Source organism: Phyllostomus discolor, chromosome 1, assembly GCF_004126475.2.
Source record: "Phyllostomus discolor isolate MPI-MPIP mPhyDis1 chromosome 1, mPhyDis1.pri.v3, whole genome shotgun sequence".
Lineage (NCBI taxonomy): Eukaryota > Metazoa > Chordata > Mammalia > Chiroptera > Phyllostomidae > Phyllostomus > Phyllostomus discolor.
Genome location: NC_040903.2, coordinates 14,204,137 through 14,231,784, shown reverse-complemented (window position 1 = coordinate 14,231,784; position 27,648 = coordinate 14,204,137). Strand labels below are relative to the sequence as shown.

Genomic DNA, 27,648 nt, shown 5'->3' with positions numbered 1-27,648 from the left:
TTCAGCACCAGGCACAGCCACGTGTGGCTGGTGCCACGTGGCTTTTTATGCTGCAGATGCCTCAGCTCAGCCTGGCCAGGTTAGATATACTCGTACGTGTATCTCTATGTGACGGTTTCTGTCTGCCTACCTAGAGTGGCGAATCTGTAAGACTTCAGGAGATGAAGGTGGTGAACTGAGGATGTGGCCGTGTGATATAAGGAAGTGCTCATTCTAAGCGATAAAGATGAGCGCTTCTCTGTACGCATGGAGTTTATGTCACTGGACATTTTTCTTGTAAACGTGATGCTACAATGGGCTTTAGAGATTGGGGCTTAATAAATGGATGGGTCCAGCACAAATAATGCCTCTTTTTTTATTACAAAACCCTTTATTACAAAACCATAAGCGTGTAATTCTGTAACATAACAGTGTCACACTCAAGCACACCATAGGGCACTTTAGGGGAAATGTTCGAATTAAAACTCTGAGTTATTACACCCATATTATTACCCTAGCAGCCACACTCAAGCGGGCATTACTTCTGCCGGACCCTGTGTATTACAGATACATAAGTAAATTTTAATATAATAGGTATATATACATACTCTTCAGCTTAGTGAAAACTGAAATTCGTTGATCTCTCAGATATTGATTGAGCGCTCACTCTGGGGCAGGAGCTGTGCTTGCTCTGGAGATGCAGAGGCGAATGACCCTGGCGGCAAAGAGGCCTTGGCAGTGGGGGGCGGGGGAGAGACAGGTGGGCGGCAGGCGGCGCTGCAGCGTGTGGCGCGCTGATCAAGGTGTAGCCAGGATGCCTTGTGGCCACCGGGAGTCAGTTCTTACTCAGCCCCAAGGATGGCAGGGGGCTCTCCAGACAAGGACTTGGGAGCTGGGTCCAGGACAGGACAAGAAAGAGAGAGGGGAGGAGATCGAGTATGGGGCACCTGTAGGAGGGACTGACGGTGACACAGTGGGCAGGGGAAATCCGAGAGGTGGGCTGCAGGGACGTATTGAAGGGCTTTTTTTTTAATTGTTCAATTACAGTTGTCCCCATTTTTCCCCTGTGAAGGGCTCTTGTTTACCAGTCTCCAAAAATGCCTAGAAACATTTTTAAAGAAGAGTGGCAGGACCTAATTGATGGCTTTCAGAGAGACTGGCGCCTGGACTGGACAGGGAGGGAGACAAAAGGAGGCTGCTGAGATGGCCCCGGCCAGAGGTCATGGAGCAGGGCAAAGCGGGGGTTCCGGGAATGGGGGGAGCGGCTTATTTGAGGTTGGAGAAGTTACTTCGATTGTTGAATCTTGTTTACCTGGAGCTGCTTATTGGGTGGGGAAGGAGGTTTTCCTGGCTGGAGGAGGGAGGGGAAGGAGAGAGAGGGCAATAAGAGACTGGGGAGTGGAGGGGGGGCAGAGGAGGAAATACCTCCACGAGTGAGTCTGCAGTTGAGAAGCTTCTAAATCATTCCTGGGCTTGAGCGTCATGCGTTCATCATGACATGGAGAAGCCTTGTGGGTTAGCAGGCCGAGTTCTTGCAGCGGTGAGTGAGGGCGAGTCTGATCCCATCAGTGCCAGTCTCCAAGGACCCCCAGTCCCTGTGTGATGGAGAGGTCCCTCCCTGCCATCCCACTACCTCCGTCTCCCTCAGCAGTTATCTGGTTGTAAAGCCATCCAGATAGTAATGTAGTATGTCAGATAGTCGTTTAATTATTATGATCTTCCTTGTAGCAATTATGACTTGCTTTATTGCAGATAACAGTAAACGGGTAGATAAAAGCCACTCGGTAGTGAAAACTGTGGGTTCCGCTCCCCAAGGTGATAAGCACAAGGCTACCTTCATGGCGTTTGTGGGCGGGCATGAATTAACGTCGACAAATGAGTTATGAGCTCTGCTTTAAAAACGTAATTGGAATGCAATCCAAAAGAGAGCTGTTTTTGAAAGGACAATAAAAATATTTCATGATATCTAGTATACATGCCAAAAACTGGGCGCGTGTTATTGAGTTCGTTCCATTTGAATTTCACGGATTGCCCAGTCTAGTTGGTGTGCGGCCTTTCCCCCTCTGCGGCGGGTAGGTGTAACCCCATGGCAGCCTTGGAAACTCCACCCCCGTCTCCGTGTTTCTGTGTATGATTAATAGAGACTCCGAAACTAATTAAAATAAAAAGGATTACTATTAAATACCCGCTGTTTCTTTTTCAACCTTTCTTGATTCACGAGAAGGGGAATGAGGTTGAGAAAGAAGCTCCATAGAACGGGTCTGCCTCGGCGTCTGTGGAGAACACTCCCTGTTTTCTCACTTCCCAGCACTCATTTCTCCTTCTCAACGGCACCTCCTCCGGGAGGCTGGCACCGCTGGGTGCAGTCTGGAGGGGCAGCTCGAAGGGTCACGGTCTGGTTGGCTTGTCCTCCCCCAGGGCACAGGGTGGCGCTGACCTGCTGTAGGCCAGCTGCAGATGCCCTTAAGCACAGAGACAGAAAGACCAATACACCATGAGTTCAGCTCTGCCCCGCTGGGTGGCCTCTGACCCGGCTTTCCTCACTGGGACCTGGTGGTCCCTGGTCCTGCCTCAGCCTCCAGAGCCCCTTGCTGCCTGCCTGTTTCTGAGTTTACTTCTCTGCCCTCCCGCCAATTCCGTGAGTGCCACCATCCTTCCAGTAGACTCATTCCCTCGTTAGAGGGTCCGTTACTGTTGCTTATCATGCAGCGATCCTGGTGGGTATACGCAGAGAACCGTCTGGCTCTGCTCGGATTACCTTTGCGATGAGGGATAAATTGACCTCTTTGAGCATCAGCGTCCTCATCTCGAAAATGGGGCTGATCATACAACCTGTTTCTCGGGGCAGCCCTGTGGATTAAACATGTTTCAAGGGGGGCATTTAGCACCATTTGGAAAGTAGTACTGTTCACTACATAGTGGCTGCCTCATTCACTGTTATAATCAAATAACGGTCTTCTCGTTATTATCGTTTTGGGCACATAGTAGACATTCAAAAAAATACTAGTTTTCTTCTTCCTTTCTCTGGAAAACAAGCCAAACCCTCCTTTTCTGGGGTTAGAGAGGAGAGCAAATACCCCTGGCCCCTACACCACACATGAATTTGATGAGCAGAATTACACTTTGACGAGGGAGTGTAAAGGCATAAGGAGACCTGAGTGTGTGTCCCTTGATCCCACTTGAGTGACCGGAAAGTGGGACATTTTTCTGTGGTTTGCCCTGCTCAGCTCAGCTCAGCTCTTTGGGGTGCGGGTGGGTGGCCGTGTGACCCAGTCACCCACTAACATGATGCTGATGCCAGCTGCCTTGGCTGAGTCTAAGCCCATGTGTGTGTCTGGTAGCAACCTGCCAAACTATATTGTGTTAGACAAGGTGAAAACAAACATCACATTAAAAAGACCAAAACCAGTGTGTGCTTTGTAGGCCTGACCAATCAGATCAAACTGCAGGATCCAGAGGCATGCCTGCAAAGTGGGGGGCCTGAACCCCAACCGCCTTCCCCTCCACATGTGAGCTTGGCAACAAATTCTACCCAAGGTGTCCATAGTCCAAGAGAGTTCACATCACAGGATTATCAACACACACAGATCCAGGGAGAGGCCCCGAGGCTGAAAATCTATTCTGTAAGCAGAGGGCAGGAGAGACCAAAGAAAGAGGCTGGCCACTCTGGCCTGATAATTAATGGAGGTCATTAAGGGAAACTTACATACCAAGCGTGTCTTGGGCAGCTGCAAGATGAAGTGGATCTCTAAGCCCACTTGGCAGGGGCCAAAGAATGACATAGGTCAAGGAGGGGCATAGTGTCGGGTACTAGTAAGTGAGCGCTTCCAGGTGCAGGAAATTACTTTACACGCTGAACAGGTCAGGACGACAACCAGTTCCAAGACGCAGCACATAGCCGGAGGTGGGGGTGGGCGGTGCTGGCTTACGTCAGAATGAGCATCAGTTATAGTCAGTCTCTAAGGGGGTTTGCAGAAAGCAACCTCCGTTCTGGCCCAGGTCCAACTTGAGGGACAGACAGCGGTCACGTTGTGGAACAATCTTCCCTCCACAATGATATCAGGATGAAATTGTCTTCCTAAAAGGATTCTTAATGTCACTCCTCTGGTCTGAGACCCCTGGGGCTCCTGCTTGCTGGAAGAATAAAAAGTGAACTCCGTTTGGGCCCTTCCCGACCTGACCACCACCTCCCTCCCTCCCTCCCCAGCTCCTTCACACGCAGCTTTTATTCCCATCCCGTACCAAGCCAGCCCAGCATAACTCCCCCCCCCTTCCAACAAAGCATCTTCCTGAGCCTTTGCTGTGGCTGTTTCCCTGCCCAAGAGTATTGTTTTCTTGTCCCCACTACCTGTCACGACTTCCCTTATTCCCAGACAGAAGGAATTCCTCTACTTGTTTTTTTCAGAATTCCTTTCAAACGTTCACATCTTCCTCCAACTCTTTGAGAACCTTCTTTGCCAAGCCGTGCTCACTCTCCTAGTGACACAGAGAGTGGTGATAACATCATGCATGCAGCCCTTACTGCTTTCAGTGTTTTCCACGTATGAGTGAATTCTTTTCATTCTCACATCAGCCCTCTGAAGGTACTATAATGATGTCATTGGGGAAACTGAGTCACGGGGAAGCTAAGTGATTGATCACACAGTTAGTGAGTGGCAAAGCCAAGGTTGAACTCAGGTATCCCAGCTCCTCTGCCATGTTCTCAGCATCTTTTCTCTGTTCTGGGAGCCTTGTTTGTATCTCCTTACAGCATTTAGCGTAATATTACTAACAATAGATACTACTGTTAGTAACTATTAGTAAATGATGGTTAGGCTCCTTATGACCTATGCTATTACGTTAGTAATTATGATCACTATAAAAAAAGTGCCAGGGACCATTGTAGGTCTATAGGCAGTTATGTCTCTCTAGGAGGAATATACACCTCAGTTTGGGGGTATGGAGAGAGTGCTGAGCTTGGAATGAGAAGAGTCCTCAGTTTAGGTTTTAGCTGCGGGTCCTACCAGCCAGCCTTGAGTGAGTCAGTACACTATTCCGAGTCCCGGTTTTCCCATGTGTAGAACGAGGGGCCTGGCTGGGATGATTCCTACGGCCTTCACCAGCTGTGAGTCTGAGAATCTGTAAAATGGGGACAATGCTACATGTCACAGGGACGTTGAAGCTGTAGTAAGACAATGTATGAAGACTTCTCATTCACTTCAGAGAGCTCACCAGCTGTGTATCGTGCCTTGTTCTTAGTGCTGGGGATGCGGAATGAAAAAGCCAAGTCCTTGCTGTCCCAGAGGGGGAGATACCAATAATAAACCAGTAATTTATTATATAACTCAAGGTCAAGTACTGAGCGCTGTGAAGGCAAGCGTGAGGGGTTTGAGAGTCTGAGTGGTGGCGGATCAGGGCGAGCTTTCTGAGAAGCAGATATTACAGTGGAGATTTGAACAGAGCCAGGGAGCAAGCCAACAATCCAAACAGAGGGAACGAGAGTGCGAAGGCCCTGAGGTTGGAGTGGTCAAAGACTACTTTGAGCTTGATGTGCTCAAAGACTACAAAGGAGTCCAGGGAGGATGCAGAGCAGGGAGCAAAGGCAAGTGGGAGGACTGGACTTCGTTTTAAATGTAGTGAGAGGCCACGGGGGATTTTGGGCTACCACGTGCTGCCGTCTGTTTCATCTTCCTTGTAGGTGAGCAGAGGCAGGAGGTAGAAGCAGGAGGCTAGGGCCACAGCCCAATCAAAAGATGATGGTGGCTTGAATGAGGGTGATTGTGGTGGAAGTGGGTGCGAAGTATTCTAATCTGATGTAGCTCGTGAAGGTAATGCCCAAGGGATTCGCTGATGGATTAAATGAGGGCTGGGAGAGAAGAAGAAGAGGCAAGGATGACTGCAAGGTTTTTGTGGAAAACTGAATGTGGTTTGCACCACTTACCAAAAGGGAAGATTTGGGGAGGGGCAGGTTGGAGGGGAGACCAAGGGTTCAGTGTAAGATGCTTCTTAGATGCTCAGATGGTCGTGCACAGCTGGGCATCAGTGTAAAGCGTGCGGGTGACAGGGCTGAGCTGGTGGAATCAACGTGGGTGAAACTGGTACAGAGATGACCGTGAAAACCTTTGGACTGAATGAGACCCCCTGGAATGGGCTGGGGGTCATGGTGGGATTAGAGTTAGCCAAAAGACAAGGGCTAGGGCTCTTGTTACAATGGCCACAACTACACGTGGCCATTGAGAACCTACTCTTTGAAAAATAAAGTGTCTCGTATCTGCGATCCAGCTGGTGAAGACCCCAGGGTGGCGAGCCTGTCATGCACTCAGCTTGCCCAAAGTCTCAGGGGTGTGGAGGTGGCTGATTACTGAGCAAATCCACGGGGGGCTCCTTGCCCCTCAGCCACTGCCCCTGGAGTAGGATTGAAAAGGTCCCAGCGGGGATGCCAGTTTTCCAAACAGGGTCTGGAAATACCATGAATTAAAATGCATTGCTTTTAGTTCCCCAGTTATCTCCAAGAGCATCTTGTTAAAAAATATGATTGGCCTCAAGAGAGGTAGTATGTGGATTTGCTAATAACTTATTTGGTACCGTTATGGAATAGTGAAGAGAGCCTGGAATTTATAGGTAGGAGTCCTAGTTTGAGGTGACAGTTGTTAGTTATGTGACTCTGGGAAAGGCAATTCATCTATTGTGTCAGTAAAATAGGAAGAACTTTTTGTCCCACTTGTCACATAGTGTTGACTAGCAAATGAGAATGTCTGTGACAGTGTTTTGTACGCTGTAAATGCTATTAAAATAACATCTTCAATTCTGAAAAAGTTGACGCAGCCAAAGTTTAGCATTTCACCTTTTTTGCAAGCTCACAGTAGATTCAGTGAGGTGGGCAGAGCAGGTATTAATTAATCGGAGTTGTGCCTCAATCCCAAAGACATGGTAATTATTTCTATCACATAACGGCCTTTATTTGGTGCCTTTCATACCTACTCATCACTCAGAGCTCATTCCGAGAATCACCTCCTCTGTGTAGCTTTTCCTCCTGCCTACTGCCCACCCACCAGCCTCATTCTTGCCTCTCTGGGTGCCTTTCACTGAATGTTTACTGCCTGCATGAGAAATGTGCAGAGTGGTTTATTATAAAATAGTAGTCTCCAAACTTTAAAAATGATAGTCCACAATAAATGCATAAAAGGATGCATACCTATGTATTTCTTCTCACACACATATCCAAAAAAAGGTTCCACAAAGCAATGCTTACCCTTCCTGCACAGGACTCATGCTGATGTTTTCTGTTCTATTCTGTAAGGTTTTTTTTTTAAGAAAATGAGGTTCTGCAACTGAATCGATTGTGCTGCCCAGACGAACGTATCGTGCCCCACAGTTTGGAAAACGCTGTTATGGAACATGCTGGCCGTCAGGGACCCTGTTCTTTGCCAATTTGTTGGGTCATCTGTGAGGCTTTCCTGGCTCCAGCATTCATGCTAATTCTAAAGATGAAAGAAATTAGGAGGCTGTGGGAACAGCAATTCAGCATCGTGGCAGCTTGAACATTTACTGTGTGGAGAGTGCTTTTAGTTTTTCCTGGAAGACATGAGGAAGTCGAAATCTAATAAATGCTTAGGTTTGGGGCAATTGCTGTGTGAGAAAGAGCTGATTTTAGTCCTACCTATGTCATCGAGACTGTGTAGACGTTTGCAAGGGTGACTTTCAAATAGAAGTTAGGTTCCCCGTCCAGAATCCCTGGACCTCAAATGTTTCAGCTGCAGGAATTTTTTGGCATTTTTAAAGGGAATACAGTAAACACACTGTATATCTCATATCACCCCCAGTAGGCGTGGGCAGCAGCCTGTACTCAAACACATTGATTTGTCTGCGGCGAATGTATGAATATTCATACTCAGTGGCGAAATGACCCGAAACAGCCTCACATCAGCTGAGGTCATTAACAGGGTATGAATGCATTTGCAAGTTTTTAGAAATTTGGGGGTTTCCCGAAAATCCATAAGGGATTGTGGAAGTAAAATTTTGTTTTCCCGGCTTCATGTTTTTCCTTTTCCACATCAACAGGAACATTTATCCCTTTCAGATACCAAAGCTTGGCTCAATGCCTAACACGAAGGAGGCGCCCAGGAAAGAATTGTTGAATGAATAATGGGGGCCAACTACAGCTTATGGAACCCCCTTGTGAAGACCAAGCCGCTTTTGAGAAAAGAGCCCTCTAGTTCTCCGTGAGGCCCTCCGTCTCACCTTATGCCACCTCCCACGAGTGGATGGAGACCTCATTGCTTCCACTTCTCTGCCTCCTGAGGAGCAGAGGGGAGAGACGCTTGTGGATTTTTTGTTTGTTTGTTTTTTTCCCTTTTTCCTTCAGGCCTTGCATTCCAGGAAAGGAGAGGCAGGCCCACTAGTTTTAGAGAGAGGGGGTTGGGTGAAAACATAAATAAATGTTTGACCTGTTTGTTCTAGGTCTGAAAAACAGCCGAATGCAAAATTGCCCTTTCTTAGCTCTCTTGTGCTGGGAATACCAGCTGAAGGTAGTAACCAACACTGGGAATATTCTGAGTTTCTTCTGTGTGTGGGGGGGTGGGAGTGGGGGGGACAGAATGCTTAGTGTGTTGGGAATTGGGGTTTCACAGGGTTGGCTCTACAAAGATCTGGGTTCGAGTTCTGACCCTGCTAACCCCTTGGCACATTACATAAACTCTTCTACTTAAGCTCCACGTACTTCTTGAGAAGATGAAGATAATAACATCGTAACCTCACTGTGTTCTTGTGAAGACTAAAGGTGATCGTACATGGAAAGCATTTGTCACCCAACTCTGGGATTTCTTGTTGTTGTTGGCAGTGATGATGGAACTGTTAACCCTGGCCAGAAGCACAGAGCAGGAGCACAAACCACCTCCACCGCTCCCCGTTCTGTGATAGGGTCTGTTCAGTCAGGATGGTCTCAGTTATGCTCTGGTAACAAACATCCCCCACCACCACCACCCTGCAAACCTCTGAAACTTCACACTGGGAATGTTTATCTGTGGGTCACACAGATTTCTCCCTGGACCCCAGTGACTCTCCAGGGCAGTTTGTCTGTGTGTTGGCTCCACTCTCCGGGCTGATTTGTTCCTATGGCACCTGCATAGCAGCACACGCTCACCGAGCAGCAGGGGAGGAGAAAGCTTGGCAATTCTCACCTTGACTCTTAAGTGCTCCCACCCTGTATGTTTCTCACATCCCCTCCAGTCCTGCTTTACTGGGTAAAGTGAGTTACATGGCTTTGCCTTCAAAGCGGTGGGGAAGGACAGTCCCTCCCCCTGCCTGGATGTCAAGGGGACCTGGAAATACTGGAGAAGAGGCACTCGTGCTGATCACACAGACATTCACCCTTTTCTCACTCTTGTAAACGCAGCCGAGCAGCCCTCCCAACCAGGCGGCTGAAGCCCCTGCTGCGGAGAGACTCTGGCGTTGCCACTGTCCCAGATGATCTTTCGGAATCATGGAGCCGGCTCTGTCCTCAACTTGGCAGACGAAGCACTTTCCAGGCACTTCAAGGAAGTCACACCTCCCTGACAGGAGCCCCTCATCCCAATGTTTCCCTTCACACCCTTCACCCCCCAATGATATGGGGTGCTGGTGTTAAGATTATGGGTTCCTCCAGTTGGAGGGCACCCTGGGAACACCCCTCCTACTCCAAATGTGGAAGCCGAGGCCCAGGCTGTGTGTGCTCCTTTGTGCCTTGTGCTCTGTGCTTTTCCCGGGGTCCCAATAGTTGCCGATTAGCTCATCCTTGGACCTACATCTGGACGGAGGCCTCCTGCCCCACCTGGTGGTTTCCTGTCATCCTCCACCCCCCACATCCACACCCACTCATCCTCCTCCAGGAGCTGAGATGTCCCAAGGACTTGGCTGGCCTGGCTTTCTGTGCTATGATCGGCGGAGGGGCAAACCCCTGAATTTGCTGGTTGGTGAGAGCTCCAGCAGGAGGCTCTTCGGCATCTGTTTTCTTTCCTTCCAGGTTTCTGTTGTTTATTCCCAGTTTAAGAGACAAGAAATGGGACAGGCTAACAGCCACCATTGCAGGGACTATCCCACCATCACTGTGGAACGAGAGTGAGAAAGGCCATCCCCTCCCCTGGCACCTGCCCCCAGCACACACCTCCCAGAGGCTCATATTCTCATTTTATTGAGACTCCGCAGGTATAGGATGTTTGGACAGATACAGTGATACATACTGTATTTTTCAGACTATAAGACACCCCCCTGCAAATTTGGCAGGAAAATGGGGATGTGTCTTATAGTTCGAATGTAGCTTATCTGGCTCGCTGGGGCGGGGCGGCGGTGGCCTATGTTATTTATGTTATTAAATATTTTACCACATTTTCTGCTTCAAACTTATTTTTCCTTTTTTCCTCCTCTAAACCCTAGGTGTGTCTTACTGTCCGAAAAATTAGGTAGTTCATGCTTATACTCGGGTTTCAGTGAGGTAACGTTGGTTAATAACATTATTGAAATTGCAGGTATACAGTTCCATGTCTGTGTACTCTCGTGGGCTCACCACTCAAAATCTAGCCTCCTTCTGTTACCATGCATTTGACCCTTTTACCCCTTTCACCCTTCCCCACCCCCCTTTCCCTCTGGTAACCATGATTCTGCTTTCTGCATGTGTGACTTTTTTGTTTATTAGTTACTTTTTTGTTGTGTAGTCTCACATATGAGTGAAGTCATGTGATTTTTGTCCTTTCCCATCTCGCTTGTTTCACTTAGCAGCATGTCCTTGAGATCTGCCCATGTTGTCGCATATGGCAATGGTCCACCCCCCATGCGTCTGAGCAGTGTCCCTCGGTGGTGTGCACCACACCTTCTTTACCCCGTCTTCCCTGGATGCACACTTTGGTTTGTTCCGTGTCTTGGCTATTGCCAATAACGCTGCGATGAATGTGGGGGGCACATCAACATCGGTAGCTGTTAGGGAAATGCTGATGCTGGTTTAGAACCACTCCTGCACCAGAAGGTGGCATAGACACCCCCAGGATGATTCTGAGACCATTCCATGGTCCTGAACTTGGGGGTTGCTGCTGGCCTCTCAGTCCTTCTGAACTACCGTAGCTGGTTGTAACTCCTGAGACACCACGAAGTGTAGATGGGCGTGAGAATCACCTGTGCCGTGTGCTAACTGAAAATTCCTGAGCCAGTCACCAGAGGCTCCGATTTAGTGGGTCTGGGCTGAGGCCTGGAAATCTACATGCTTAAAAAATATTTTGTTTATTTATTTTTAGTGAGAGGGGGAGGAAGGGAGAATGAGAGGGAGAGAAACATTGATGTGTGAGAGATACATTGATTGGTTGCTGCTTGCACACTCCCAACGATGGACCTGGCCTGTTACCCAGGCATGCACCCTGACTGGGAATGGAACCACTGACCCCTTGGTTCAGAGTCCGACACTCAGTCCACTGAGCCACACCACCCAGCGTGGAATCTGCATTTTCACCAGCACCCCAAGGTGGTACAGAGCAGTCTTTTCCAGGGCTCCTTGTTGATGTGGCCACACCGGGCACAGGGGCTACAGGGGGGGCATCCCACCTCCAGCCAGGGCAGCACCACTTTGAGCCATTTTAGAAATGAGGGTTCAGCCTAAGATGTGTTCTACTGATAGAAACAATTGGCGTGGAATACGATTTTTGAAATTCTAGACCATACAGAGCAGATGAAAGAGCAACCCGGCAGCGGCTGTCTAAAGACCACCCTTTGTGGGGTGGCTTCATCTTCTACACAGAATGCATTTGCTTTCTTACCCTTCATACAGTCATAATCGTCCTGTTTTCCGTGCCCTGAGGGGAACTGGACTGCAGCGATCCTGGTCCCCAGGTCTTGGCAGCGGCTCTGTGCCTGGTTTCTGCCAGGTGCCTTAGGCCCACAGGAAGGGCGCACCACTTCCGAGGCCTCACTTGGACCAGGCCCTGGGAGAGGAATGGCTCCGCTCTTGGATCCTCACGGTCCACAGTTCAAATTCAGGGAACTTGAATTTGTACTTTGCAGGTAGTGGTGGCCCTGACCTGTTTCCCATCAGTAGACCAGATGTTGCAACTCCACTTGCCCACTGTCCCTTACAATGTCTCCATGCCACTGGGGTTTTCTTCCCTGGAGTCGGAAAACACTGAGTATCTTTGGGGCTTCCTGTTTGGATCTGGCAAACTGAAGGGACAAAGGTGGCTGTCTTGGTGACACCCATACTAATAGCACTGACAATGGAGGCTGCTGATTCAGGGCAAGGAACTGCAGGCACAAGGGCAGGCCTGTTCAATTGCGGGTAAACGGTATTTTCTCTTTTTTTCCTGTGAAGTCTCAATACCTCCTGTAGGACGTTGCAGCTGAGGTTTCTGAGCCACTTGCCTTTGATATTTACTCACTGGGGATTTGACTCTCGAGAAATCACTGTGGCAACAGAACCATTTTGCCTCCACGAAGACGATGTCAAAGTCTTAAAATCCAGGACGTTTTAAGGCAGGGTTCCAACCTCATTACTGCCAGGGATAAGATCCACCCAAGGTGGAAGTGTCCTCTCTTAGAACACAAATCCATCTCGGAATGGCTTTTCTTTCCCCTTTGTTTTGGAAGCTAAGCAATTACTTTTTTTTTTAAGGGGGAAAAATTGTGCTAATGCACAAAACTCTCTTTTTCCCCTTTCATTTATTTGAAATGAAACTTAACAAAGTCAGTTCCGAGCAAGCACTATATATGAGTAATGCTTTTTGTCCCTGGAAGGGCCCGGCTCCAGCGGCAACGGGAGTGCTGATTCCCTCCGCTTTGTGCGAGCGTCCGTAATGACAAAGTGCCCGTGTCAGAGTGTATAATGAAACTATAAATTGTTTTCATGAACGCTCTGAATTTGGTCTTTTACGGGGCAAATTCAAAAGGTACTTTGTGCCACATTTCACACATGCGAACGGCACCAGACTGCGCAGCGTAGCCAATAGAAATAAAGAAGTCTGGCGGAGGCTCACCCTGGCCCATGTGGTGGGTGATCACAGGGGAGGGTGGAGCAGGGGAGGTGGGGGGAAGGAGGGACAAAGAGTTCCCAGGAGGTGCACCTGAATGTTTGGGGGTAATTCAAAATGTGGCTAAAATACTGAGCTCATGAAACTGGTCGCTGTGGGAGGGGCTGCACCGGAGACACAGAAGTTGTGCAAATCTTGGCCAAGCTGGTGAGCAACGACTCTTGAGGGAGAGAGAGCGCGTCTGCTGCTGCCTGGACAGGTGCAAGATATTGCAGAAATCTATGGTTCAACTAAATTATTTTAATAGCATTTTTGTGGGTTTTTTTAAAATTATAAAAGCTATATGGGTTTGTTCCAGAAAATTTAGAAAATGCAGAAAAGCAAAAAGGGTAAAATTTTAAAAACATGCCAATAATTTTGCTACCAAGTGATAATAGTAATGTACAAATGTGTTATTAAATGTGTTTCTGTGTCTATCATATCGTACGTAATCTTACCTGGATATATACGTCCCTTTAAAACAAAAAATGGGGCCCAGCTGTCTGCCTATTGGGCGAAATAACTCTTGAAAAGTGTTCTACTATTTTACTTATTTGTCAAGGAAATGATTTCCTCAGCCCCAGTTTGCCCAAGTTCATGAACATCCAAGATCTCGGCTCTGTCATGAGGGAAGTAGGTCAGGTACTGCCGCGGCCTTCCAGTGCGTGTCAGTTACTGACAGATGCGTCTGGGTCGACGATCTCTAAAAACAAAAAAGCAACAGAACAAAACATAAAACCAGCCCCGCAGGGTGCGTTACATGGAGGCCTGCTGATGTTTTGACCAGTCGCTTGGATTTATTTTGCAGTACCTGGTGTGCAAAAGGAAGCTGGAGAGCAAGAAGGAGGCCCTGCTGATCCTCTCCAAGGAGCTAGACACCTGCCAGCAGGAGCGGGACCAGTACAAACTCATGGCCAATCAGCTGCGAGAGCGCCACCAGTCCCTGAAGAAGAAGCACCGGGAGCTGATTGTACGTATCATGTCGCAGCGACGTGCCTGGTCCCGCATTAAGATAGAAAGGGGGCCTTTCAACACGCTGTTTCTTCAGAAAAGGGTTGAATTCAAAGAGTTTCAAAGTGGAAAATTTAAGAAGTGGAAGTCGTCATCCCTATATCCTCCACGACCCAATTCCACAGACTAGTCATGTGCACATTCCCCCCCACCACCACTGCTCACATGGGCACCTATGAATCATGCTCACATATGTATGTGTTTGTGTGCCTGTTTACTTACTAATTTGTTCATGTGGGGTGTTTTTTAAGAAGACTTGTGTTATAAATCTGCACTGTCTAATACAGAAACCACATGTGGTTATTTACGTCCCATTTTAAATTAATTAGAATTAAATGGAATTGCAAACTCGGTTCTTCAGTCTCATGCCATTTCATGGACTTGGTTGGCATCAGTGGCCGGCTGGTGGTGACAGTGTTGAGTTGCATCGCTGTGGAACGTTTCAGGGGGCTCCTGGGTCGGACGGTTGGATGCAGGATGTTCCCCTGCTCCAGAGTGCGGTCGGATAGCATTGCGTGCACGCTGTTCTAAAACTTGCTCTTTTCATGCAACTCTTTGTTTTGGACACCTCTCGAGGCCGCACATACAAGTTTAGTTCTTTTTTAAAAACAGTTGCATAGTAATATTTCCACAATTTTTTAACCTTTCTCTTATCATGAGCATTTAGGTTCTCTCTAGGGTTTCATAGAGCAAGATTTTTAAGGGTGTACATTGTACTGAAATGGAGGAAACCAACAGCACAGTGCTATTTTGGATACTTGCTCCTTTTTTTCCTCATGGATAGAACCACCTGTTTAAGCGCAGGCACTGTCGCTAACATGAGCCGCCCGTGCTGGGATTACTGCGCTGTCCTGGACCAGAAACAAAGATTCCTCAGGTTAAAGTAGTGTTGATGGATATTCGGACAGTGTCAGGTAGCAGCGCACTGGCTCGTGGGGCATTTGCTCATTCTCCAGAGGTATTTGTATTCTGAGTGATCCGCAAGGGACACAATTGAATCCTTTTAACACAAAAAGTCTGATACGACTGGAAGTTCTCAGTTAATTTTCTTTTATTTTGATTGTATCCCTTCCACACCCCTCAAATGATTCTATTCATAGAGAAAACTCAAGTGATCTGTTTAAAAAAGGAGCTCAGCTCAGACCAAATGAAGTATAAGTTTGGCTCTGCTCAAAAATAGTTTTGATAAATGTAGTTGTTTTGTTTTTGTTTGTCAGTTCACATTGTTTTGTTTTTATTTTATTTTTAAAGGTTTTTGTTGTTGTTGTTATTGTTATTTTCATGTGAGAGAGAGGCGAAGGGAGAAAGAGAGACATTGATACCAGAGATCAAAGCTGCAACCTAGGCATGGGCTCTGACCAGGAATCCAACAGGCGACCTGACCTCTCTCTTTAAGGAATGATGCTCCAACCAGCGGAGCCACACCAGCCAGGGCTGGTTCACATAGTTTGAGAAAATATATAGGTTTGGTCCTAATTGGAGCTGAGTCCTTAGAACAAGGGTGTCCAAACTCATTTTCACCGGGGGACCACATCAGCCTCGTGGCTGCCTTCAAAGGGCTGAGTGTAATTTTAGGACCATATAAGTGTAACTCCTCCTTAACGAGGGGCAAGGAGCTTGGGTAGAAACAAGGTGCCAGACCAAATAAAAGAAGGTAGAGGGCTGGATTCAGCCTGCAGGTCTTGTGTTTGCCACCTGTGCCTTAGAGACTTTTCCAAAACAACTCTGGTTCAGTTTATAGTTAATTTTTTTCAGTGTATTTGAGCTTGGTCCAGCACATTTCTGGTTGCAGGGGGTGGGAGTTGGGAGGGTCTGAATCTAAGCACATTTTTTTTTTAAACTAAAATGTAGCCCTTGTTTCTTTGTAGGATGGAGATCCGTCACTTCCTCCTGAAAAGAGGAAACAGGTAAGACTTATTCCTGCTCTTAGATAACTCTTGAATTGTTTGCACTGGTGCCTTGCAACAATTAGGGGGGTCAGGGAGTTCCACAATGTATAGAGAAATCTTTCATTTTCCAGAGTCTTCTGTACTACTGGAGGGAGTGGGTGGTGAGGAAATTCTGACTGCAAAGAGGGGATGGGGCGGGGTGAAGAGTGAAGGATGCCCGGCGAGGTCCAACAGGGCGGAAGAGGACACCCCAGGTGACCGACCACATTGTCCTTCTTCATTGGGAATGCTGTTGGGAAACCTTGAGTGAGTTGAGGGTTCATGGTTACAGCACTGCAGCTTCCTCTTCCGTGGAGGGTTCTCTTCTGCTGTTTATCTTCTGCCACTGCAGACATTTTTAAAATTTCATATTTTATTTATACTTTATACTCTAGTATAGTTAGCATACAATACTCTGTTAGCTTCGGGTGCAGTGACTCAACATTTGCATACCTTGCAATGTGACTGCCACAGTAGGTCTAGGACTCGCTGTCCCCACACACAGTCACTGTGATGTTATTGGCTGTGCGCCCTGAGCTGTGCGCTACATTCCCATGACTTGCTTACTTCGTCAGGAGAAGTTTGTACTTCTCCCCAACCCCTCCCCTCTCCCCACCATCAGTTTGGTCTTTGCATCCGTGAGTCTGTTTTTGTTTTAGTTCATCTGCTCGTTTGTTGTTGTTGTTTTATTTCCACAGGTAAGTGAAATCCCATATTTGGCTTTCTCATTCTGACTTATTTCACTTAGCGTAGTACCCTCTAAGTCCATCCATGTTGTTGTAAATGGTAAGGTTTCACTTTTTTTATGTTCCTGAGTAGTAATCCACTGTGTATACATACCACATCTTCTTTATCCGTTCATCTGTTGGTGCACGTGTGGCACTTCAGACTTTTAAAAGCCATCTTACTGCCAAAACTCACAAGCCATTTATGTTCTTTTCTCCTAAGGTAGCCAATAGTGTTTGTTGACAGGTTCAGTTTTCCCTGCAGATTTCAGATGCCTACTTTCTCAATGAACAAAGCCTTGTATGTACACACGGATCCGTTCCTGGACTTGCGGCTGTGCTCCTCTGAGCTTCCTCTACAGTCCTGTGGCCGCACCACGTTACTCTGGCTCTGCTTCACAGTGCTTTCAACATCTGCCTGGGCTCACTTCCTTCCCTGGGCCCGTCTTTTTCAGGAAGATACACTTACAAACATTTCATCAGGTCCTCCTGATAAAATCCTCCCAACCCCCACCCAAACCCCTACCTGTTGGTATTTTGATTCAGGGTTTGTTAACTTTATTAGATTAACTGAGGGATAGTTAACATTTTCATATTACCACATCCAGGAATATTGCACATCAAATTTCTTTTCATACAGTTGCATACATACATACATACATACATACATATTGCTTTTTCCAAAGATATCTTTGTTAGAACTTTCCTTAACTTCACGATTGTTGTGTACTGACACACCCTGGAGTAAAGCCGTTTATGGGTGTGAAGGGAACCCAGGCGATGGCGATGCTGATGCCGTGTGCTCTGTGTTATGGGAAGTCTGTGCCAGAGGACAGCTTCAGAACTGCTGGATGCCAATAAGGGCAGATTTGTTTGGTATCTTCGTAACTGTAATGGGTAATGCAACCTCCTGTTTTTGTTCATTGATCATATACCTGGCACTGCATATAAACCCCTTGGGTTCATTACCTTGTGATTTTTGATGCTGTGCTAACAGTATGCCCAACACACACATGTACACACACACAGACACGCGCCTTTATTCTTAAATAGCAATGCAGTCCTGTGCTTACCATTCAGTCATTCGGTTCTACTCTCTGCCATAACCTCCTGGCTCTTTTATTTGCTTCACAATGCTTCAGGTCTGATCTGAAGTCAAATTCTTCCATGGAGCCAATTGATTTACTTTCTAAACAAAATTACATGGAAACTTATTATTAATGTCTGAAAATCGGGATCTTTCATCTGGCACTGCTGGGTGCTTTAGTTTTTGTGGTTTGGGTGGCTGTGAGCAGTCATCTTTGCCATGATTTTAGAATGTGTTAGTATTCATGAGGGAGTTTTCCAGTGTAAATGAATTCACGTTCCATGACTCTGACTCTGATAAGAAATGTACATTGACTGAGGAGAATCTGGTGAATTCCAGTACGTCTGTCAAGCTGCATTGTTACAGCTCTGAAAACAAAACAAAACAAACAAAACAAAACAAAACAAAAAAGTTTGTGTCCTAAACACTGGCTTTGTAGATTTCAATGTGGCTTTAATGGGGCGTTGAGTTTCTGTCCCTCTAGGCTTAGTGTGGTGCTGGGAGCTTGCACTCAGCGCCCTGCCTGCCTGGGTTGGACCTGCCGACCTGCTGCATGAGACCGCATGCACCGGGGTGTGGGTGGCAGAAATTCTAGACAGCTTGAACAGTACAGGAGTCAAGGACCTCACATAACCAAGAGTTCAGAGGCAGTGCAGGCTTCAGATGCTGGATAGTTAGTCATCATGCACTCATTCCCTCCACTGTGTCCCACTCAGCAAATAAAAACACATAGAAAAATACAGGACACCCCGGTCAATCTGAATTTCGGGTAGACAGTGAATACTTTTTCAGTGTACAGATATGCTCTCTGCATTATTAGGGATATACCTATGGTAAACATTATTCATTGTTTAGCTGAAATTCAAGGTGAACTGAGTGTCCAGTATTTTATCTGAGTACTCACTCCATCACGGTGCCAATTTTAATGTCAGTTTCCTCTTGAACTTCGGGTAAGTTTTCTTCTAAGGCTGGTTCCTCTAAGCAGAAGAGGCAGAAAACCCAGCCCTGAAATATAAGTCCTTCCCCCAAGTCTAACTGGGCGAGTGTTAGACATAGTTCTAGGTCTTCTTGGTCTACTAGCACTTGCCAGGACAGCACCACATAAATTGCCTTAGATTAAGTGCCTGGGATGCAAGAGCTATGAGGGAGCCAGCAGTGGCACCCATCCAACTAATTGTGTGGCCTTGGGAAGGTTTCTTTGGGTGTCTGAGTCTCAGCTTTCTTATCCATTCATTGGCAGAAAGTGGTACCCACCACATGGTATGGCTACGAGGAACAAATGTGATATTGCAAGTAGGGTGTTTTCAGTTCCGTTTTTCTGGACCAGTGGTTCTCAGACTCTTGAGAGTCAGAGGTATCGCTGGGAATACAGTGAAAACCATGGGCCTTTGCTCCAGAAATGGGACATATACATGCCCACAAACGGTTTTGCATTCAGTTTCCTGGATTCACACACTGCCTGCAGCCCGTTCATGGACCCTGGGGCTCCTGGGACTGCATTCAAGAGCTGCTGCTCTAAATGTCTTGAGGGGTCTTCTCAGATTCAGTGGAAACAATACCACACCCTCTGTCTTTGTAGTGCTTTGTGCTTTTTTCCCCAGAGACTGACTGTGCATGCATGGTTGGCTGGCTGGCTGGCTGGCTGGCTGGCTGGAAACATGGAGGTAATCTCCCAACTATCTCCTGAGGTCACACTGGCAAGTTCTGTCTTGCATATAGTCTCAAGGGTGCATTATGGGCATCATGGATTCAAACTTAACCCAACCACTTGCTGGCTGGGTGATCTTGTGTAACCTACCTGAGACTCAATTTCCTTCCCTTCGAAATGAACATCATAATGAGGCATATTTGTGAAGTTCTTATGAGGAATTGGTATGATAATACTTCCAGGGCTGACTTCCTTGTAGTTGGTGAGTGCTCCCTGGAGAGTAAAAGAAAACTGGGTTGGCTATTTTTTATTTTTCCTGTGACTTGCCCAAGGTCAAAATGCATGCTGATAGAGCAGGACGAGAACTCTCCTCACTTGTGGTTCAGGGTTTGAGTTCCGGTGTTTTGGTTCTGCATCCGATTCTTGGAATGTTTGAAGGCAGAGGAAGCAAAATCAATATTTAACCCGACTCCTCCTGCAAGTCCAAGGATTAAATGCTTTATCTGAAGCCCACTGCTTCAGGGTGGTGGAGAGCCAGAACCGGGCCTCAGAATTTCTACCCAAGCCAGCGTTCTTTCCTGTGGCAGACAACATCTGCCCATCATTTCTTCTTGCCTTTTTTTTTTTTTGTCTCGTCCTCAGAGGACAGACCAGAACTTTCATGGTCATGGTTGTGGTTCTAGAAATACAGTTGTCGAGGTTTTCTTTGAGAACTTAGAATCCTTTTTAAGACAACTCAATTTCCAATGGCAAATCATCCGTTAAAGAAGCTGTGAAGAAATCGTGACAACAGTGATGTGCTAATGGCTTCTGGTGGAATATTGAAATGAAAATTTCTTCTTGACACTCCAGGCAGAGCTGTGCACTGAGCACCTCTTGGCACCAGAGCGAGAGAGCACCGGAAGGTCTCTGACGACCCTTTCAATATTTCTCTTTCGCTAAACAAGCAGTTGTCTCCAAAGGAGACGAAGAGGGGCGTTGAAATGATGATCTGGGGTTAATCTTCTTAGGAAGTGGCATTTGGGGGGATCACAGCACGCACGTTTTTCTCACACCAATTTCTCCTTGAACAAACAATCAGCTGCATCTCTGTCTCTTCCCGTTGTGATTTCAAGCTGAGAAACCACAGGAGGCGCTCCTCCTAGTCCGGGAGGGAGCCTTTGCTTTCTCCCTTAAAAGGGGACAACTTGCACTGACCGGTGTGGCTCAGTGGGCTGGGCGTCCTCCCACAGGCCAGAAGGTTGCAGGTTCTATTCCCCATCAGGGCACATGCCTGGGTTGCAGGCTGGTCCCCAGCTGGAGTGTGTGCATGCCGGAGGCAGCTGATCGACGTTTCTCTCACACATCAATATTTCTCACCCTGTCTTTCTCCCCCCTTCCCCTTTCTCTAAACCAAATAAATAAAATCTTTGCAAGTGGCATCTTATTTAGACAGTGGCATGCACCAGGATGACCACCCAGGAGACACCAGAGCATAGCGTGGCCCTTTGTGAGGTGGGGTGGACAGGAGCCTTTCACTCCAGTAGCAGTCTTCTTGGCCCATCTTCTCTTAGTCCCCAGTGACTGCTGATCAGAGCGACTTTGTATCTGTGTCCCGGTTTGAGGCTCAGAACCCCAAACTGCCTCCAAAGATCCTGAGTATTTTGAGATGTTTCCTTCACACCACTTTGAACAGTGCAGCATCCGGGGAACACATCCAGGGTCCAGCCTGTGGGAAACCTCCCAAAACATAACAGTAACTTCCTGCCGAGCCCTCATGCCTATTGCTATAGGCCCTTTGAATCCTTGTAACAATTTTGTAAAGAAGGTGAGAGTGCCCCCCCCATTTACAGATGAGCAAATTTAGGCTCCCCGAGTCTAAAGAACTTGGGAGCTGTTAAGGGAGCCACTGAGTGGCAGATGCAGAATCATAATAGCCAAGATTAAGCAAACGTTTATTTAAATAGCAACCTCCCAACCCTGTTTGCCTGCAGGCTGGAAGTGCCCTCACAAGTGTGTGTTTTGAGATTATGAGGTGGGGGCAGGCCACTGAGGGCTCCCTGCACAGCCAAAAAATGCACGTGGAATAATCTCTGGTGGGGTGGGGGGGGTGTTTTTTGTAAATCAGAAAGCTGTCGCCGCAGCCAAGGCCATCACTTTGGCAGCTGCTATGAATAGGGGCCCTTGCTCAGCAAAACAAGCTTCACTTTATTACTATTAACACAGGAGTTGCCACAGACCAAAGCAGCCAAGTAGAAATTGCAATTAAATTTGCTATCAATCACACCTCTCAAGTATGCTTGATGTTTCATCCAATGCATTTTGCCTTTTTTTTTTTTACATATTCTTGTTTAACGTTGTGCCTTCGCCTCCTGAAGGTGTGGGTTTAAGGGGTCCAGGGTGCCGAACTTCTTAACACTGTGGAGCAGAGCAGCGTTTTCTAAGTCTGGTCTCTGCCTCTTTTTTCCCCACTCATGTTCCCTTTTTAACTTACTCTCCTTGAGGAAGTGCCTAGGTCACGGTTTTACCCATCTGTCTCTGATTTTTCCCTCCCAGTTTTGAATTCCAGTTTTGCTACGTAAGCAAACTGAGAAGTGAGGTAGAGGGCTTTCTGGTAGGGCATCCTTGTTACATTTTGCCTGAGAGTCACTGCTCCATGGCTATAGTTAATGGAAATGATGGTCCTCTAGTAACTCATGGAGATTGGAGAGGAGGGAGGGATTGGTCTCAGCACATTGCTCTTTCCCCTTCCAGTCCTTGCAGTCACTGGTCTGAGTTACTTAAGGGCTCAGGTGAGGACTCCTGGCTCTTCCCAGTGTCTGGGCTAGCGCCAGGTGGGAAGGTTAGTCTTAAACTTTTCATCACTTTCTTCTCATTTTTTTATCCTTCACCCTCTTAAGTTCCATGCTTGGGGGGCTGTGAATTTAACTAACAGGAGAAAAAGCATACAGTTTTGTGAGTATTTCATGTGCAAGGGCGTTCACAGACGTGGACCTCAGAGAAGTGGTTAGATGTGGGGGTTCACATACCGTTCAGACAAAAGGAAGGGGTTTGGGCATCAAAGGGTGATCAGCTGTGGGAAAGTGACGAGGAAATATGTATGGGGAAGCCGATGGGAGGTGGAGGGTATTTTAGTTAGAGGTGCTGACAGTGCCACCTCGCCGTCTCCGGTGGCTGGAGCCGCGCTCCTCTTCCTGGGACTGGAGAGGATGGGAATGCATGCCCTGCTTTTAGTCAGGAAAGGGGAAGAAAGAGAACTCTCTGTGGCTGTTGATTCTCAGTTGCCTTAGCTCAAGACAACCCTTATGACCAAGTGGCACATTTTAGAGTGCCATCCTCTGATGCCCTCATCACCATCTCTTCGTTTCTCACACTGGGGAGGAAAAGGGTACATTGTGGGTCCCTTTCTCCCATCTCAAAGGTTTAGGGCTGTTCCCTCCACCGAGTATCCTGTCGTCCCCTCCTTGGGAACCAGGGACGATTACTGGATCACTGAAAACAGGAACCCTTCAGCTGCAGTTGTCATTGCTAAGTGTGACGTATCATTTTTTTAAAAAAAACTCCCATCATTTTTTATGTGTTTAAAAATGTGTTGCATCCAGAGTGTCAACTGTGCTGACACATTCTGTGGCAGTTCTAAGGGAACTGAAAGAGCAGTAGAGGCAGGTGTTTGGGATGCAGCTGGACTTGAAGGAAGCGGAGAGAGGCTCCCCTGGCCCACAGGGCGAGTCTGCCTTGGTGAGAATTTCTGCAGAAAGGCAGTGGGTGGTGGGGGGAGGTCTGGGGGGAGGTGCACCTGGGCCTCTGAACTCCCAGATCTCTGTCAGGGGCCGTAGTCTTCAGCTCTGTGCAGGGAGAATTTCCAGCATCCTCCTCCCCTCCACAGCAGGCGCTGGCCTTGGCAGCCTGAGTCTGCAGCCATCGCTGTAGCTGGGGGTGCCCCCTTCCTCCACGCGGGACGGCCTGCGGAATGGAGAGCTGTCAGGCACTGTCAGCCTCGGGTCTCGGGCCGTATTTTCATCAGCTCTCTCTTCCCTCCCTTCCCCATCCCCGTTTTCACAGATCCCCATCTAGCCAGAAAGAGGGACTGAAGTGTATATGGATTCTACGACGTTTTCCATCATACTCAGCGTTCCACTATAATCAGCGCTAAAATGTCAGCCTTTAATGTCGGCCCCGGCTAGATCTGAATATGGAAAAGAGGCTTCTTTGTAAGCCTTTTCATGTTTTGCTATTTATGCTCCCCCGCGCCCCGGAGATTTGGAGGAAATAATCTCTCGGTTTTGTTTTCTTTCTCTGTGAAATCCTTCCCAGCGTCTGCCACCGTTTCCCTGACATTTCCTGTACATGGTGCTGCCATTCTAAACCGATGGTCACAGAATCCTTCTCAGTAACACAGAGACAAAATGGGCTGCATCGCTGATAAATTATAAGCAGGCGTCGCGGGCTCGCCTGATGGATTGTTGTGGTGAATGTGTGTGAGTCACGGGGGTTATTTTTGGTCAAAAGAACTGTGTGAACTTTTCTCCTCTTATTTTGAGCGCTTTGAAATGGACTACTTTTTCTTTTTCTTTTTTGTTCTTTCAGGTGTTAAGGTGTTAGGCACTGTATCAGAATAGTCATTTTCTAGTTTTCAAAGTTATTGTTTTGGAGTTGAAGAGGTGGAAGGCCTGATGAATAGGAAAGAATTGTGTGCTGACAAGTAATCCAGCCGGTGAGATGTAAAAGAAAATTACAAGTCACTGCTTTCAAGCGGGACGCCGCCCCCGCCCCAGCCTGCCCCAGGGGTCAATTCTAAAGCTGGTGTACATTTACCGTGAACTCACTTGGAGGCAGCGCGGTTCTGATTGACTATTGTTCCGCAGCTACGGTGGACAGGCCCGGCTTTATTTTGGTAGATTTCCTTTTAGCCGGGCTGCAGAGTAAATAATGTTTGACAATCACATCACCGGGCCTCTGACCCGCTGTTTCCTAAAGCAGCCCTGTCCTCTGCTTTATGTATCACCGGCACCCTTGAGGGTCATGCTGGGCACCTGCCCTGCTCCATCTAATGTCTAAATGCCAGGGAGCGTTGCCAAGCTCAGGGCTGTGCAAAGTGAGGCCCAAGGATCAGGGCCAGGCTGCAAGCTGCTGTTTCTGGACAAGCTAAGTGCGGACATTGAAGGCGTTCAGAAACTTTGATAGCAATCTGACAGCATGGTTTTTGATTCTCACAGACGCTTGGGGTCTTGATGTCTTCTTAAATTCACTTTTTATTGCATTTTGCACAAGTTCTAGTCTGGGATGGAGCGGAGGCAGAGAACTGGTCTCTCACTACAGACAGATGGAGTCGCATGGATTTAGATACTGTGAGCAGGTTGGTGAGGGAAGGCCGACCCACCTGAGGGGCTCAAGCCATTATTGATTCAAACAGGGAAAGTTGGAGACATCGCAGTTTTTTGTTGTTGTTGTTATGTGTCTTTTATTAAGTTTTCACTGTTACTTTTTTTTATTTTTTTATTTTTTAAAGATTTTATTTATTTATTTTTAGAGAGGGGAAGGGAGGGAGAAAAAGAGAGAGAGAAACATCACTGTGTGGTTGGCTCTCATGTGGCCCCCACTGGGGACCTGGCCCGCAACCCAGGCATGTGCCCTGACTGGGAATCGAACCTGCGATGCTTTGGTTTGCAGCCCACACTCAATCCACTGAGCTACACCAGCCAGGGCAGTTTTCACTGTTACTCTTACAAGCATTTCTATCTGGGGGTACCTTCCACAGGCTTCTGTGAAAGCAGAATTTGCTGTGTCCTGCAGATGGGGGGCTGACGTGTCCCATTACGTGTGGGCTGTGGCGGGCCCCTGGGAGGCTGCCCGCTGTACCAGGGCCCCCTCCCCCTCCTCCGGGCCAGTCCCTCGGCCTGGGGGTCCTGTCCCTCCACCTGTTGGAGGAGGACTCTGCTTGCTGAGCTAACGTCTGGGAAATGCTGGGGAGCCATGCGGAGGGAAGGCAGAGGCTGCCCACTGCTGACAGTCTGTGCTCAGGAAGAAGAGCTGCGGGACGGAGGGGAGGGGCCAGCAAACGGCAATCAGGAACCAAATGGTCTGTCAGTCTGTTTGCTGCGGTCTCTGGGGTGAACTGGTCTCCAAAGTGGAAGTTTTCCCATGGGAGAGGGACAGAGGGAAGCCAGTAGCTGGAGCAGGCACACGCCCACCGGGATTTCCGCAGGCACTCCCTCCCTCCCTCCCTCCCTCACTGTCTGTCCTTTCTCAAGTCTTGGTTGAAATGTGCCTTTCCCAGGGAGGCCTCTGTGGCTGCTTCCCCTGGAACACTCTGTTTTATTTTTTGCCTGCCTTATTTTTCTCCACAGCACCAATCATCCAACTACTGGGACATTATTTATTTTGTTATACTATAATGTAATTAATGTACTATCACCTATTAAAGTATAAGTTGACAAAGGCTAGGGGTATTATCTGTATTGCTCACTGCTGTAGCATCAGAGTCTAAAACAGTGCCTGGCACATAGTAGGTGCTCAGTAAAGATTTGTTGTATAAATGAATGGATGAGTAAGGAAGAGTGAAGAGGCAGGATCACAAAGGACCCATCTGTGTCCAAGGAGGCATTTCACCATGTCTACCCAACGGTTCTCTTCACAGTGGAGTTGGGGCATGTGGAAGGGCATAGTCACGGGGAGTGGGGCAACCAGCCTTTTACCAGAGCTTCTGTGTGCCAGGCACTGTGGTAGGTGCCCTGTATTTATTACTCAATTTCAGTATCAAATCTGCACACGAAGTATGGATGGTGAGTCCATTTCACAGATAGGGAAACTCTAGAAGTTAAGAGCCTCACCCGAGGCCACCCAGCACAGCCAGTGGCGGGACAGGGATCTAACTTAGTCTTTCTGACTCCACAGAGAGAAAGTTCCAAAGGTAGTCTGTTGTCGTTTCTTTTCTTTCCTGCCTATGAAAGGGGAGTTAATTTTCCTCATCCTTTACCAAATTTTTGTCTGAGTAGTAGAATGCAACTGTGACCAGATAACGAGACTTGCAAATACAGGATAGAAAAATTAAATCAGATTAATGTTCGCAAATAAGTGAGCAGAAATCGGGGCTTGGTTAGACCCCGTCAGTGGGGATGAGTGGGCCTTCTCACGGAGGACTCCAAGCTGGGTACTGGGTCCAGGGTTGGCGGTTGTCATTATTACCCCAGGTCCCTGCTGGGGCTGAGATCACACCTCCAGGCCCAGCTATTGTCTTTCATTAAAAAAAAAAATTTATGGAGTATCTACTAGGTCAGCAGAGAAAACAAAGTTCCTCGCCCTTCACAAAACTTCTCCTTTAGCAGGGAGACGGAGACAGTAAAACAGGTAGTGAGCAATAAACCAAAAAGTACACGATGTGGTGCGTGAAAAGATGACAATGGGAGAAAGAAAACGGGATGTAGGGGATGGGGCTGGGCTGCAGGTGGGCAGGTCGCAGTATCAGATGAAGGGGTGTAGATGGGCCCCCCAGGGCCCATGGACTTTGAGCAAAGGCCTGAAAAGGGTGAGGGTGTGAGCTGAGAGTTATTCTGGAGGGAGAGCACTCCTGGGAGAGGGAACGGGAAACAGCACTGAGTGGGGAGTGGGCCTCTTATGTGTGCAGGGCAGCAAGGGGCTTGGAGGGAAGCTGAACTGGGGGGCTACGTACCATGAGGGGAGAGACGCCAGGTGCCCCAGCAGATGGGAAATGGGAGAGGAGATAAAGTAAGGAGTCAAGGATGAGCCCAGGTGTGTTTTATGTTCTTTCACCTTTATTCTTGTAACACTGAAGCCTTTGGAGATTTAGCCACTACGGTTACACCAGTGTCCTGATGGCTCTGGATCTGAATTTCTTGGGCTATAACATGAAGGGACTCTATAATGTTTAAAATCCCTGCGAGTAATGATTTCTGAATGATTCCTTCCCAGGAGTCATATGCTGATCACTCGCTTCCTTCCCTGCGTCCTCCCTCATTTACTCATCGTAAGTCTTTAAAACACTGGCTGGAACACCGGCTTCCTGGAGCCGAGGCAACAGAGAACAGCATCTCTGCCTCCCCGTAGCTTGCAGACTTCTTGCTAATCTTAGATAAGGCCATCATAAGCAAGGTGAGGACTGGAATCAATGACAGCTAGAGAAATACAAATAGTGCTGCAGAGCAGGAAGCCACGTGAGGCTCAGAGGAGCGGTCAATTACAGGCTTGATGGATGCAAGCGTGTCGGTAGGCGGGGAGAGCAAGCAAGTGCCAGTTTGGAGATCCCGAGGAAGGGTGGGAATGCGGTGAAGGTGCT

At 47.8% G+C, this 27,648-nt stretch overlaps 1 protein-coding gene across 2 annotated transcripts in view; it reads left to right on the top strand.

The window, feature by feature from the left end:
* CCDC149 (coiled-coil domain containing 149) overlaps window positions 1-27,648 on the top strand; it is a 97,666-nt gene that overhangs the window by 22,050 nt on the left and 47,968 nt on the right. For both annotated transcript variants that reach the window (XM_028507989.2, XM_028507988.2), the window contains exons 2-3: window positions 13,786-13,947; window positions 15,857-15,895. In XM_028507989.2, the coding sequence (XP_028363790.1) occupies window positions 13,786-13,947; window positions 15,857-15,895 (201 nt within the window). The remainder of the gene's footprint in view (window positions 1-13,785; window positions 13,948-15,856; window positions 15,896-27,648) is intronic.